Source organism: Melospiza melodia, chromosome Z, assembly GCF_035770615.1.
Source record: "Melospiza melodia melodia isolate bMelMel2 chromosome Z, bMelMel2.pri, whole genome shotgun sequence".
NCBI classification, from domain to species: domain Eukaryota; kingdom Metazoa; phylum Chordata; class Aves; order Passeriformes; family Passerellidae; genus Melospiza; species Melospiza melodia.
In genome coordinates, this window is record NC_086226.1 from 67,092,617 (window position 1) to 67,108,090 (window position 15,474).

Sequence of the window (15,474 nt, forward strand, 5' to 3'; positions counted from 1 at the left end):
GATTGAGTAGTGGCTTTTATCTTGAATTCCCAGGTGTGCCACATCAGTATGGCTCTGACCTAAATGGAGGTTTTATTTTAGAGCAAGCAGGTGAAGAGTTGCATGATAGGTTCTGGTCTTACAGGCTGTCTAACTTGTAGTATGTTGTCATGTTATAAAAACAGGAAGTCCACAAGAAGAATAATCTTCTAATTGCATGTACTCCCACATACATGCAATAATTTAAAAATTGAACCTGCCTGAACATGATTATGTAAAGGGCAGCAAATGTAGGTAGTTTACACTATCTTTGTATATATGCCTGATTGTTTTCTACAGTTGAACCTAGAGTTAGAAACTCAGTGGAGACAAAATGCCGTGTGGCCAACAGCCTTTGCTTTAGTGTCTGCCTGTGATTCTTCTGAACTGCTTTTTAGCTGACACTTAAACCAAAGCCTGGTGCAGTGTCTGGGTGAGTGAAGGAGAGAATAAAGAAAAAAAAAAAAAGTGTTAAGGTAGGGAAGAGGGTGTTTTGAAATTAAGAAGGGAATAGAAGGTACAGAAGTTCCTCACAAAGAACAATATGGGAAAGCATTTCAGAATTTTGCCTGATCGTACAGCATCAGTGAGGTGTGTGTTTACTGCATGTGAAGCAGTGTGTTTATTCATTATCATCCAATTGGCTGTAATCATGGCAACTGCAGATGCGCCTGCCTGTTTTGCACCTTGGTACTCAGGTGTTACTAGTGACTCCTAAAGAAATACCCATAGTTGAAGTTTCCAGTTTTGCTGACACCAGAGTTATGATCCCCAAGACAGTTACAGTGGCTCTTGCCTAGAAACTTGGTTTTGCGGCTCATTATCCAGGATTCTCACTCATTTTTCTGAAGAAAATTTGGACTTCAGTCCCTGCTGTACTAGGATGGGGATTCAGTCTTGTCAGTCACCTGGGTGGCATTCTTTTCAGAGAACAGATATATTATTATTTGGGAGTACTCTTGGGATCTGTGGTGATTGCTACCTCAAAAATCCTGATGGTATCTGCCTCTCTAATAGCAGATCTTGTTTGTGATACAGCTGGGTATACTCAAATAATTTGTGGACTGGATCCAAACCATAAACATATGGAATGCATGAGTGGCAAAAGATGTAATTGAAGTGGGGTAAAGAATAGCAAGGTAGCAATGCAATTCCCTAACCATTTATTATGTAGCAATTATAATTATGAAAGCATCCTAGGGGGAAGTAGGTCTAAGGTTGTTTTGGCTTTGTGCCAATTCAGGAGCAAATTACAAGTGCTAAAATCTGTGTGAATTTAATCAGTATCCTCCATGTTGTTAAAGATTCCACCAAATTCTAGTGGATAATAAAATGTTAGAATAAATATAATACAGCTATGTAACAGAAGTGCTACATAGATAAAAAAATCTAGCGCCATTATTTTTATGCATTGAAGAATGTGTGTCTCTGGCAGGAAGCAGTAGAGGAAAGGACATGGAACAACCTGGGCATGAGGACATTCAAATATACAACAAATACTCTTGTTTCTGTCATGATGTTGAGAGGGCATGGCATCTAGGCCATGGTCTGGATGAATGGGTGAAAAACCTATTGCCAATCCAAGTGCTTCCCATTTGGAAGAATGCACAGAAGTGAGGAGAAGACTGCAGTACGGTAGCAACCTCAGGCAATAATCAAGCAGTAAGTGATGTTTTGGGAGGATCTTCTTTGTTGTCATTTTTCTACAATTGAATACAATGATATTGAATGTATGAATTATTATTTTGTGTAAGGTTCTCCAGATTATCTGCAAAGGTTTATTTTGAAGCTCTCCTAGCTTTTCTTTTAACTCAGTCTTTCACTGTTGAGTATTAACTTGTAATAAAGTGGCATATATTCAAGATTCTCAAACTGGGGACAACCTGTTAAAAGAATAAGATAGAAGACTCAGACTAAGTGCAGGTAGTCCAGATAATACAGGGCTGTTTGCCCCAGTGACTTCTCTACCATTTTGGTGGCTTTTCCTGCTTATCTCACATGTTTTCTCTCTTCAGTGATTTTCTGGCTTTTGGACTTCTTTTGAGTTGGGTCTTTGTTTGGTTGTTTGAGGGTGGGGGGAGTGGGAAGACAATGTTTTTGGCAGGTGATTTTGTTTGTCAGTTTGGTTTTTGTGTTTTTGTTGATTTTAGTGGTGGTGCTTTGGGGTTTGGGTTTCTTTTTTTGCTATGATTACTTTGAACCAACCTCTGCTTCTGATGTCTTTAAGTGTCAAGCGAGTGTGCCAGTCTTATGAAATCTTACCTTGGAAGAATAGGAATCTTACTGGTTATATGCCTGGTTTAGTGATATACTGAAAATGCTGTGAATTCCTCCACTGCTGTAATCACAGTAATCATCTTTTGGTTTGGATGTGCCTTTGATAAGACAGCCTGTCCTGCAGTATATTTTCCTAGCATCTACACTGTCTTAGAGAGTGCAAAGATTTTGATGCTTTTAACAGTTCCCACTAAAATTCTTCTGTGAAGCCATGGGATGAGATATGGTGTAAAGCAGCCTTAAGGTTTCAAGGGGTCCTGAATAAACATCACCACAGAACCCCCCAGTGACCTTTTAATTAGAGCAGCAAATTAAATTTTTTTTATGGTGTACTCTGATTGGGATCTGAGACAAAGACCTTCCTGTTGAGTCACAGCATGTGCTGCACAAAAATGTGCAAGGAGAAGCAAGAAGCTACCAGGCTTTCCTTTTTCTTTATCAGAAATTATGGGGGACATACTGTGGGAAATATGCTGCATAAATGCATACTGTAGGAGGAAGCTTAGCCACCTGACAACTCCTACATTCAAACTGTGCCATCTTTACTATCAATTTTTTGATAAAAATCAGCAGTTGACTTTTGTTTAGAGCTAAACTGGGCACTGCCAGGCTGTATGGAACCACTGTACTGCAATGCAGATGGCACCTTCCAGAGCTTATCATCTGTGCTTTCCCTGTGTGCTGGCAGCTGTGGCCACACAGACAACAAGGAGCACTCATTTATTTTGCTTCAGAGTAAACTGCTTGCAATGGTCATAGGAGAAAGAACTCAACCCTGCTGGCTGGTTATGTTCATATGCTGTGTGAATAATGAATTTTGTTCCTTTCTTTTTTAGTATTGGATATTGGCCACAGCTGTGGGCAACATGGTTTGAAAAGCAAGATCTTTAACTGGCAGTGAAAGTAGTTTTACTCTATTTATACCTTCTAAGAGTTTGGTGCTATAGCTCTGTTACAGTAATTTTTTTGTGTATATGGTTAGAAGGAGAGCTTGTACTGTGTGAGACTTGCTCTGACCACAAATTGTAAAGAGTAATCAAATACTGTCCTGATTATAAAGGGCTTTGCCACAGTGATCTGTTGATATAAAAAACTACCCAAACCCTTATTCCAGATCAGTTTGTGATTAGTTTTGTTTGCTTTGTTAAATTCCTTCTGACTCACACCAGGGGTTAGGCAGTGTGCAGAAAAGGCTTTCAAAGTAGTTTAGTTCACTAGAAAGGTAAAGCAGAGTCATAAACTGAGAAGTTACTTTTCAGTGTGTAGGGGGAATAAGGCAATTCCACAGTTGTTCCCCGGGGCATACTGCTAGTGCATTGCTCCTCTAGTGCTGGTACTTTTTGGTCTTTGCAGAGCTGTGCAGTCAATACAATGCTGGCTGGTTATTATATGCTCAACTGCATTAAAAGCAGCACATTTTTGCTATCCTAAACTCTTTCCTGGTGAAAAATCCTTGTTACAGCAACAATTAGTTGTATTGTCATTGGAGAGGAGACTGGCATTCCTCAGAGGAAGTAGTTATAATGCTCAAGTGTTCTTTCTAATATTGTTTTTTATTTATGATGTCACTGACTTCCTTTACTTGCTTTCATATTTCACATATCATGGATGGCAAGGAAAACAGGATTTTTCCTCCAAGTGAGTCCTTCAAGACTGCTGATTTAGAGCTCTAGAGTGTGGATGGTTGCTCCACCCTAGGTATTCTGTTTCCATCTAGCAGATTCTCTTTTTTTCCTCTATGCATGGTAGTAGGTCTTTTTGGCCAAATGGTAAGTTTGAACATGCTAAAGTTTACATGGTGGGGATCAAAATTTTTCTCCAGAGAAAATTTTTTTCAGCTGTCAAGTCAGTTCAGTTCTGCAAGTTAAAACCTATGTAAAATCAACATTGTGGATGATTTATTTCTTGAATTTTGAAAGCACAAATCCCACAACTAGACAGTTATGACCCCACCACCACTTGCAGAGGCTATGCCATGTGACTGCATGCTGCTAAAGCATCTTATCACTTGCCAAATTGCAGGCTATGACTATACCATGCCCTTGACCTATCAAACTGTGAAATCATAAACCTGTGAAGTCTTTAAAAGACATCTGTACAAATACCCTTCCTTTGTCTCCTTGATATAAGTTTGAAAATGTCCATCCTGGGATGTATCAGGTACAGCATTGCCAGCCAGGTGAGAGAGGGGATTGTCCCAACTTTGCTTTCTACTGGGGCAACCTCACCTTGAGTACTGAGGGCAGTTCTGGGTGCCACAGAACAGGAAAGATATTGAGCTGTTTGTTAGTGTCCAGAGGAGGGCATGAGGATGGTGAAGAGCCTTGAGGTGGAGCTGTGTGAGGAATGGCTGAGGTCACTTGGTCTGTTCAGCCTGGAGGAGACTGAGGGGAGACTCATTACACTTACAGCTTCCTCATGAGGGGAAGAGGAGGGGCAGGCACTGATCTCTTCTCTGGGATGACAGTGACAGGACCAATGGGAGTGGCCTGAATTTATGTCAGGGGAGGTTAAGGCTGGATGTCAGGAGAAAGTTCTTCCTCCAGAGGGTGGTTGGACACTGGAACACAGTCCCCAGGGAAGTGGTCACTGCACCAAGCGTGGCAGAGTTCAAGGGGTGGTTAGACAGTACTCTCAGGCACATGCTGAGACTCTTGGGGATGTCATGTGCAGGGCCAGGAGCTGGACTTAATGATCCTGATGGGTCCCTTCCTACTCAGGAATTTTGTGATAATCAGCTGTAGTTGCTGCCACTGTGTCTATTGCCATATTGAGTGCTTTGATCCAAACCGCAGAAAGTAGACTTCTGCTGTTATTTCATACACTTAGCTTTACTGATAATCATGCGGAGCTGTGTTTTAAAGTTAATGGATTAGGTCCTACAGCTGCTGGAGGTCCGTTTCAGAACAAGATTACAGATTTATGGTATAAATAATTGGAAGATATTCACAATCAACTTATCACTTTTGAGTTATTTGCAATTAATTTGAGGGGCTGCACTACCACATGATTTTAGGTGGATTTTGTTTCTTAGCAACATGGAGTTAAGGGTAATTTTTTTCTAACTGAAAATCATCATGTTCATGTACAGATTTATCAGTGTTTGTTAAGGGTGCAGTGCACTAACTAAAGGATGTCATAGCCTCCTCTGCTTTGGAAAATTCCTCTGATATCATGAATATCTTAGAAAAGTTGCTAAAGGCAATGTGTCACCAACAGTGTGTCTTTGCTGTCTATCCCGCTGCATTAACCTGAGCTTTGGTAGGAGAAGCCAGACTAAGGCTAATGGGTCTAAATGGGTGTCAGCTGAAGTTTTTACATCTTGTTTTCAGTGTGTTTGCTTGTGGGAAGTGCTGTTTTAACCCCAGTGTTAGCTATTTGTCTCTGCCAGCATAGTGTTTGTAACTTGACTCTGCCATTGTATCCCTGTTCTTTGCATGCTTTACTTGGACAAGAAAATGAGTGGCTTTATTTGAAATGTCACTGAGATGTAACATATGATTTAGACATTTTTCGTAAAGCAGAACACATACACAGTTTCCTAAAGCTGAAATTTAGACCAAAAATAAAATTTGAGTTTAGCCAGGACATGCAGACTAGGACACCTGAAGCTCTAGGGCATATAAATTACTGACTTCTAGCAGATAGGCCTTGTACAGAAAGGCCCTGGAATGAGGTCTGAAATCACATTTTTGCGTGTGCACATTTTTTTGTTCCCTATAGCTCATATGAGCTGACTAGCATCTTCAGTGGAATTGAGTGGACTTGGTTTTAGGCTATCATATATGGGAATTGTATGGATGATCTGATAATGTTGGAGAGGGCAGGAAGTAATATTTTAACTCTCTCACAGTTTACTCGGTTTTGTCAGTGCTTTTAACAGCCAGAATGTAGATTTAGGATTTAAGCTGAACAGAACAGAGAGATTTTTGAAGTTCAACCACAATTTGATAAGGACATGTTATTGTTTTGTAAAGGAGAGTTTTCGGAGTGTAACTGTAAAATTTTAGCTCTATTTTCTGAATTCATTATCACAGCTCCCACTGAATGCAGCTTAGTCAACATTTCATCTTCAGGAATGGCTTGGAATTAGAAGTTAAGCAAGCTGGAGGAAATACATGCTATAGTATAATAGAGAATCAAAATGTATTTTAATTTGTGTCCTCTTCTTCTTCAAGGCTTTTTTACCTTAGTCCTTTCACCTGATCTTAGTATATTGACTTTAAAGGAATGAAGGATAACTGTTCTCTGTTGCAGCAAATGCTGCAGTATGCATACTGCAAAAGCCTAACAACCATCCACTGTTGGCATGAAGTCTCTGTCCCCAGATACCAAGAGATTTTGGCAGAAGCAGGGTTAGTGAGCTGGTTCTGTTGATCTTCATACTGCAGTTAGTAAGCTGACCCACGCCGTCCAACAGTATGGTCAGCTGTGTACAAGAGCAGTGGTTGTAACAGCAGCTGGTGAAACAAGCCACGTGCAGCTGTAAAGGCTTTGTTTTGTTGGTGTGGAAGGATGTGGCAGGTAACAGGGGCTTGATAACTGAAAGCAGAGGCTGGTTTTGTACTTAGAAAATGTGGATTCAGGATTAGTGGCACAGTATTCAGTGTGCTTGCACGTGTACTACCAACAGCTCAGGTCAGTCAAAAGCTTGTGAACCAGAGAGAAAACTGGTAAAACCTGTGTGCAATTAAAAAAAAACAGCATTCAAAGGGAATGTCAGAACTGCATGCTTCACTGTGATCTGTCACTCTGTCAGTAGTTGCCTGAGCTAAAGGGAGTTCCCAATCTGCTTGAAAGTTTCGATGGTCTGAAATTGTTATGGCAAACATTGTAATTCACTTAAGTGGCTGTGGCTAAATAACCACTCCCACAGGGTTTTAGTCCATCTGTCTCACCCTCTGCCTTCCACACACTTTTTCTTATGTTCTCCTTTTCTCTGTTTTGTGTGAGTTTACGTGTGAGTCTCATACAGCTCCCTGCAAGGGGATGTATAAATGCTTGGACGAGGTATCATAGGGAAGATGTCAAAAAGGTAGGAACATGAAAAGAGAGAAGAGGAAGTGGGACTGAGTTTTTAGAAAAATAATGTGACCATGCACACCCCTGCATGACTTTCAGCCTGTCATGAGTTAAGATCTCATATTCCTGGATAACAGGGGGAACATAAGGTGAATTTCAGTGTAATCTAACGTATCTTTTGTAGTTTCTTTACTGTAGTTCTGAGAGATACTTACTTCAATTCACCCTAAATTATATACTACAGGAAGTGCACATTCCTCACTAGAACGCCATGGATGCTGTAACCAATATAAACTTGTAGCAAATAAGCATCATGGTATTTTCAATCCCTTTTGCAAGTGTACTTTTGCAGAATTTCAGATGAAGTGTAATTGGATTTAAGATTTGTAAAAGGTACTAGAATTATACTACTGGAGCAGCCAGTCATCTGTTAAAACATAGACATTTATCCCCATCGAGAAAAAGCATGCTTCATTTACATTGTTAAACAGCACTTATAATCTAAGATTTGAGCACTCATACCTGATTCTGCTGCTGTTAAACAGCTGATGCACTTCGTCATAGAAATTACTGCTGTTTAAGTCAACTTCTAATTGTTTTGTACAACCAGTTTTCCTTAAAGGAAAGAGGGGCATCTGCATTTGTATAGGAGGGAACTTTGTTAAAAGAATTGAAATTAAATATTTTAAAGTAAATTATTGGGATACATAAATTCAATAGTTCTACCTAACATCACCTAACATGCTCATGGAAAATATGATGCAGTATTTAAGGGCATCAGTCTAAGAATGACTACAAATGTCATGTGTTGTGCCCTGATCTAAGCCCCAGCCATTCCTACTCAGTCATGACAGTGATTGTGTTCTTTAGCCAAATATTATTTTTCAATTTTATCCCGATGAAAACCTCAGTATTTTTAAGAACCATAAATCATTTATTTCAGGCTGATCCAATTTAGCAACTATTTTTCTCTTGTTTCATAGCTGCATTCATTTTTAAAGCACACTGTTTTATGGACAGCTATCCATTGTATCTTGCTTTCCCTTTCCAGCCTTCTACTTTAGAAAAGTATCAAAGGTTATTTATATTTGCTCCATTAGGCCTTAATACTTTCATTATGGAAACAATATGCTGATTCCTGTGATTGTTTACAATTGTGGTTTTCTGCTAGTCTTGCAAAATCTCTTGCTCCTTTTTTTTCCCCATGCCCAGACAGAGCATAAGGCAGTTATTGCATGTCAGATGAATGCATATAGTTATATGTTAGAAGTGTTTCTGACTGTGAGAAGGCTTCTTTCTAAACCACCTGAGTGACTTGAGTCTGCAGGCCATTATTTTGGTTACTAGCACAAAGTAATCCCAGCAGTTTTAGAGGAAAGGAAATTGCCACTCAACCAGTATCATTCCTGATAGAATGAGGAGTGGAGACTTAGATTTTAAAAAGAAGAATATAAAAATGTAGAAGCGAGCTGATGCAGAGTTGGTTTTCATATTGTGCATTGCTGGATAATCATCTCTGTGTGTGCTTTTTCTTGGAGAAGTAATGTTTCCTCACTGTCTGGTTTAATAAAAGAGGATTTATATTAGCTACCTTCCCAGCAGACTTCTAAAGCTTGTGTAACTCTCCCTACAATATCATGATGAAAGGTATGTGTCTAGAAACCGTGTGTCATTTAACATTCTTGTTCCCTGTGATTTAATAGAAAATATATGGAGAAAGTATACAGTATGCTTTTAACACAGCGGTGACTCTGATATGATGCTGGTCATGATGTGTGTTTGTTGTGTTTGGTTTTTTTTAATGGTATCTGCATCAGTAGGACTGGTTTATTATTTCCAGATGTTGGTATGCATGATTTTGGGCCAAGTCTCTGTCTCCGTCTGTGCACAAACTGGAGGACAGAGTTGGTCACTATGGTGCTGATGCCATGGATGAAGCTTATGAGATCAGGCTGTCCTGAGACCATCTCCACATCTGTGTTTACCATTCTCAGGCATAGCTCTGAGAATGGTAATTTCCCCAGCAAGGGAATTCGCCCAGCTGCATTATACATGCTTTGGAATAGTCCACCAGGACAAGATGTTGGTGACTGTCCCAGAAATACATTGCTCTGAAGAAAAAGAGAAACTAAATCATTGGGAGCAATTACCTCTCTGAGCTGCCCATACCAGGATAGTCATTTAGTTCAGAGGGATGTGCAGGACACTGTTCCAGTATACCATTAAGCCAAATACCATGAGTGATAACCATGAGTTATTCTTTATGCCTTTATGTATAACTAGAACCTGTCATAAAGACTAGAAGCCAGTTTTTATCAGTTTTGACACAAGTATAAATCAGGAGCAGTTCTGTTGACATTACTGTAACAGTAAACTGCAAAGTATCTCTTACCAAGAGACAAATTTAGTTTTATGTGGAATGAGAGTGGGTGCTACTGTACCACAGGTTTCAAGGAGTTGTGATTCAGTGTGATCCATATCACATTGTCCGCAGTGTTTCAGATTTGATGCAGTTCCCCCAAGACCAGTTGAGATCATGAAACTGGAAGCATTTTTCATTCTTGTAAGGTGAAAACTGTCATAGAAATGAATGTGATGACTGGAAAAACAAGTTACATTCTCAGTGCTTTAAAAATGGTGAGATTTTGTTTATCATTTGTTGTTGAAGCTATCTGATGAGTTTTCATTTTTGCTGATGTTATGCAGTTTTGAAGCAATAGCTTTGATTTTTAAGTTGTTCCATACAAAGATACAAAGTTTTAATTGACAGTATGTGGTTTAGGATGAAATGAAAAACTTCTTGTCATGATTGTTGATTCAAGCGCAGTACAGAGAGTGCTGGAAGTCTCAAGGTAATTGAGTTCCTGAAACGGATTAGTGAATCAGGCCTCAGCAAAGGAGTGGCCATCCTGTCATTAACACCAGCCACTTCATTGCCTAAGCAGAAAAGATGGTCTTAGAGCACAATGATTTTGTGTAGAGTTCTCCCATTAGCATCAGCCTCTGAAGGATCCAAACCTAAAATGCCTGTGCTTGAACACTACTGAAAATAAGGTGAGCCTGCTCCTTTGTCTCCTGTCAATAAAGGAAAAGCTTCTTTATTCCAAGGAAGTAGTGGTAATGTTGTTTGTAAATGTTTACAAAAGCCTAAATTTTTATTTCTTTATTCATTTCTGTTAGCTTTTGAGTAAAGATAATGGTTAATTAGATAGCTAATACCGTCAAGAACCAGGATGCAAAAAACCCCCCGTATTTCATAGGGTTGATTCACTGCAGTATTTTGTGAAGGTCAGGTCTTATAATTTTCTATTTTTCATTCTTGAATATGAGACTACATGAGAAAGCAAGTCTGTTCATCCCCTAGCATTGCACAGTCTTCAGTCATATTTCTAAACAGAGAAAGAGGGAAAAAATAAGCTCTTAGCAGAGCTGTATCTCTTAAGAGAAGTTAAACAGTGAGATACAAGTTTTGTACTTTTGTATTTTGTAAAGTTACAGGAAGATGAAAGAGGAACAGCCTTGAGTTTTATTGCAGGATACTGAACAGAAGTTCTCCAGACACAAAATGTATAGGAAGTTCTTGCTTGTTCTGATTTCTGGCCTGGTGAGTTAAAGAGCAGTTTAACTGGCTGCACAGTAGAATAATTTTTTGGATGAGTCTTAGAGGTGAATTTGACCAGAATGTGTGTGTGCTTCCACAGAGACCTTCAACATCAACATAAGACTTGAGATAATGAGTTGTTTGCTGAATGTTTTGGTTGAATTTTCTCTGAATTAATTAACTTTATTCAGATTTCCTGAATATATGGAGGGGAGTGGGAAACATTATTTAATGTGATTCATTTTGTTTGCATATTTAGTAGAAAATAGCTTATAAAATACAGTGTGTTCTGTTTTTCTTGAAGGAGCTTTAATTGCAGTGAGTACTGTGTTTCAAAGTGACTCTTTTGAAGTTGAGTTTTATTTGCTGCTCAGCTTGTTGTTTTAAATAAAAATCCTTGCATATTCTGATGAATATTTGCAGGTGATGAAGGGAGTCAAACCACATAAGAGCACCAGGTGTATTAATGTGGGGAAGAAAGTAATTACCTGAGCTGTAAAATTCTGGACTTAACCTGCTCATTATAACAAACTGGGACATTGGCTCCATGCCATCTTAAGGTGTGTCAGTCACAGGCTGAGCCTGTGCAGCACTACTCACCTGTGTTTTTAAGGGCTTTTAAATTAACAGATGGCTGCCCCAGAGTATTTGAGGCTGGAAGTTTTGGGTCTTAGTAACAAGCAACAAATTTTAGGGCAAAGTTGACTATTTAAAAGTATCTTCATTTCCTGCCAATGACACTTAACTGTTCCAGGGCTACTTTTGTTTAAAGTCTTCTTTCCCTGATCTTTGTCAGGGAAAGAATTTCTGGACTGGAATATTCAGGATCTCAGTCTTTGAATAGAGATCAAGGGGCATGTCAGATATGACAATAATCTCCCTGGAGCTAATTCCAAGACTTCTTGGATTTTGCAGATATGGAAAATTGACTGTTTATAAGGTAATGGTTGGAATATCCCTCCATCATGCCATCAGGAAAAGTTAAAGCAAGCACTTCTCTGCTGATTCCATGTGACTTCTGCTTGCCAACAAATTAGCTTGCATGCTAGTCTTTCACATATTTAGAAGAGGATTTTTTTGTGGCACTTACATCCTATTGTGTGGACACAGGGTCTAGCACACCAAATTTCTCTTTGCTAAGGTAGGTGTTACTTTCTTGTGGATATTAAGAAGAAAGCAACACCTTTTTCTCTTCCTTTTTGCCCCTCAGCAAAGCCTTAGGCAACTGTCTTCAGAAGAATTTAGTGCTAGGCACACACTGCCTAGTAAAATTTTTGTGGACATTTTGGTTAAGGGAAATAGTGGAACACAGACAATCCCATAAGAATTGGCCACTAATAGGGGAGGATTTTTGTATTGCTATGCAGGTTTAAGATATATTGTGTTATTTAATTTAAATATTGCACAGAATGAAATGTTTATATTTATTCACAAAATCTTTAGTACTAAAACAAAAGTCTAATTGAAGCAGCACCTATCTATCCTGTCACTCCAAAGTGTATACATTTAGTGATAATATACTTTCTTTCTTGTACATACATGAGAGCAAACAAAGCTGTAATGCAGTAATTTATTTGTTCAGTCAGGCTCACTGTTGGAACCATTCCACTGCCAGCTTAGGTTAGATGGAACAACACAAAGTCTATGCTCTTGCTTTTGTAAGGACAATGCCAAGTATTCCCCTGTAAAGAAGATTAATAGAGCTATAAAAAAGTGGTGGCTTCATAATTGCTAATAGTTCTACACAATCCAATAAAAATCTAAGTCCACTACTGAATTTCTGAAGATGTGTCAATAAAAGTAACAATCTCCATACATTTTTGTGGGAAACAGGAATTATTTCTGTGTAATACCATAGTTATCCTTCTTATTTGGTTCTATGTGGTGTGCAAAAGTGAACACCTCAGTAATTTAAAACAGAGAACAAATATGGATTAGTTTTGCTTGCTGATTTCTTTTTGCCACAGAGATGAGCACTGAAGCTATGGCAAATGCTTAGAGGCCCCATTGGTAGCTTCAGGAGCAGTTAAAGATTCTAAATTGTCACAGTTTTTTTTCTCCTTGACTTATATGCACATTTTGAATGTTATACAGTGGCTGTAAAAATGTAGCAAAGTGAAAAAGTTGGTTTTAAAATTTGAATATCATACAAGATTTATTGAATTCCCATCTTTATAACTTAAGAGCCTCTATTTAGGTAGATATTTTAGAGAAGTTAATTCCTTAATACTTCAAAAAATGAGTCACTTAAAAAAATTAAGTCTTCTAGTTAGGGTTTGGGCAGTTCTTAAGGCTAGCATATTACACATTATATTTCATCTTATAATTGCTAGAAAATTCTGGTAAAACAGTAACAAACTGATGGGACCAGACTTGAATTTGCCATTGATGTGTATTGTTTCTGTATCCTTAGGGAAATGAAGCCTTTCAGGGGCGCTTTCAAGAGGAAGAGCTGATAAATTGCTCTGAAGTTGATGCAGTCTTCTCTGGGAAAAAGAGCAGGGCCTGGAAAGCCTGTGATAGAGAGCAGCTGTTTCCAGACACTTGCATTAAATCTCAGACGTGCTTTCCTGCCAGCTACTTCAGTGCAGAAGATTAACAGACATGTCCATAGCACTCAAGCAAGTCTTTAATAAAGATAAGACTTTCCGCCCAAAACGCAAGTTTGAGCCTGGAACCCAGAGGTTTGAACTTCACAAACGAGCGCAAGCATCTCTCAACTCAGGGGTGGACTTGAAAGCAGCTGTGCAGTTGCCCAGTGGAGAAGACCAGAATGACTGGGTGGCTGTTCATGTTGTCGACTTCTTCAATAGGATCAACCTCATTTATGGGACTATCTGTGAGTTCTGCACGGAGAGGAGTTGCCCAGTGATGTCTGGAGGCCCCAAGTACGAGTATCGGTGGCAGGATGACTTGAAGTACAAGAAGCCCACAGCACTGCCTGCACCCCAATATATGAATCTTCTCATGGACTGGATTGAGGTGCAAATCAACAATGAGGATATATTTCCCACAAGTGTAGGTAAGTGTAAGGAAGAAGTCCTAAAGCATAAACTGCCTTTCATTCTTGTACTAAGCATGTTCTCTTCCCACATATTTAGGGACATAAAAGCTGTTGAACAGCAGGTGAGGAGTAGGAGGGATCAGAAATAGTATGTAGTTCATGAAATGTTAACTATAGTTTCTAGGTATGATAGTGTTTGTTCGCCTTAAATGTTTATCCCTAATGATTCCTCAGGTTAATCACTGAGGGTGATCAGCATTGCATTAATACCTTCTTGAAAATTAATCAAATTTGTATGGCTTTGCACTTTGTCCAACTACTCACATACAGAATGGATGGAAAGCAAAACTGGTCAGACTGCTCTCATAGTGTACATTTATGTACAAGACAGTGGAGAATCAAGAATGCAATGAACTTAACCCTCCCACCTTCTCTTGATTTCTCGTCCAAAACTCACAAGTTGTGAATTATTCTCCAAAGTATTGTTTTCGGTACTACATATAACTAATAAGCATTGTTATTATTTAAGCAGACAGCCTAGATGAGAGAGCTGTTAACAGCTTCACATATTTCCTTTTATAATATTCTCTCTGAAGAGTGGCATAAGTAGGTTGAAGTATCCTTGCTGAAAGTGGAAGAATGCATTGCATAGTGCAGACAGCATAAATATTTACCTATGGCTGCATGCAACAATAAAAAAGTTAAGCTTTCAAAATGTACTTGCTTGACTTTTAGCAATTTTAATGAATGGTTTACTGCTTTCAAATGTAAAAGCTGGGGGCTTTCTGTAAGAAATGTAAGTTGTTATGTATTAGTTGGCCCAGATGAGTAACAAACAGGAAGAATGCCATATGTTTAGATAAGCTCAGGCAAATATTTTGGAGTTTATATAGGCAGCTAGGTCCTGCGACTAATTGGTAGATCATGCATCGAGAGTCTATGTCTATCAGTGTTTCCAGACCATTGAAATACCTTACACTTGGACTTGATGGCTATCTATCCAGACAAATCTGTGGTTTGTTTCATAGTTTCTATCACTTTTCTGTACTACTTTAATAGGTAGAAAGGATTAATTAATTATATTTTTAATCTGGACTTTGACAACATGGCAAGAAGAAGGATGATATCAGAAGCAGTATCATATTTTTGTGGGTGAAAAATGGGTTTGATTTCTCAAGCACTAGTTGCTTTTTGTTTCTTCAGGGTAAATGATTTTTGGAGTTGAAGATTGTCTGAAGGTGCTGAGAAATATATGATTTTGCTTCCACTGGTGTTTCTGCAAGCTTTCGTTATACCAATTTTCTGCCTTGGTGTATTCCAGTATTGTTCTGTTTTTGTGTCATTTGCATATGTAGAAAGTGTTTGTCAGCAGATATGGGGAACAGGTAGCACAACTGGTGTGCTGATGGGGTTTACTGAACCAGCTAATAATCTCTAACACAAGCATTCAGCCCTAGATGCTCCACCATTATATTTGTAATAAGACACTTCTGAAGGAACTTTTGTCCTGATGGTTTACGTATTGTAAGCTAAGAATGACATCAGTATATAC

General features: G+C 38.8%; 1 protein-coding gene across 1 annotated transcript in view; it reads left to right on the top strand.

Annotated features, from left to right (window-relative positions):
- MOB3B (MOB kinase activator 3B) overlaps positions 1-15,474 on the top strand; it is an 85,585-nt gene that overhangs the window by 23,904 nt on the left and 46,207 nt on the right. Inside the window, exon 2 of the mRNA XM_063180064.1 lies at positions 13,332-13,940. Coding sequence (XP_063036134.1) covers positions 13,523-13,940 — 418 coding nt within the window. The 5' untranslated portion in view covers positions 13,332-13,522. The remainder of the gene's footprint in view (positions 1-13,331; positions 13,941-15,474) is intronic.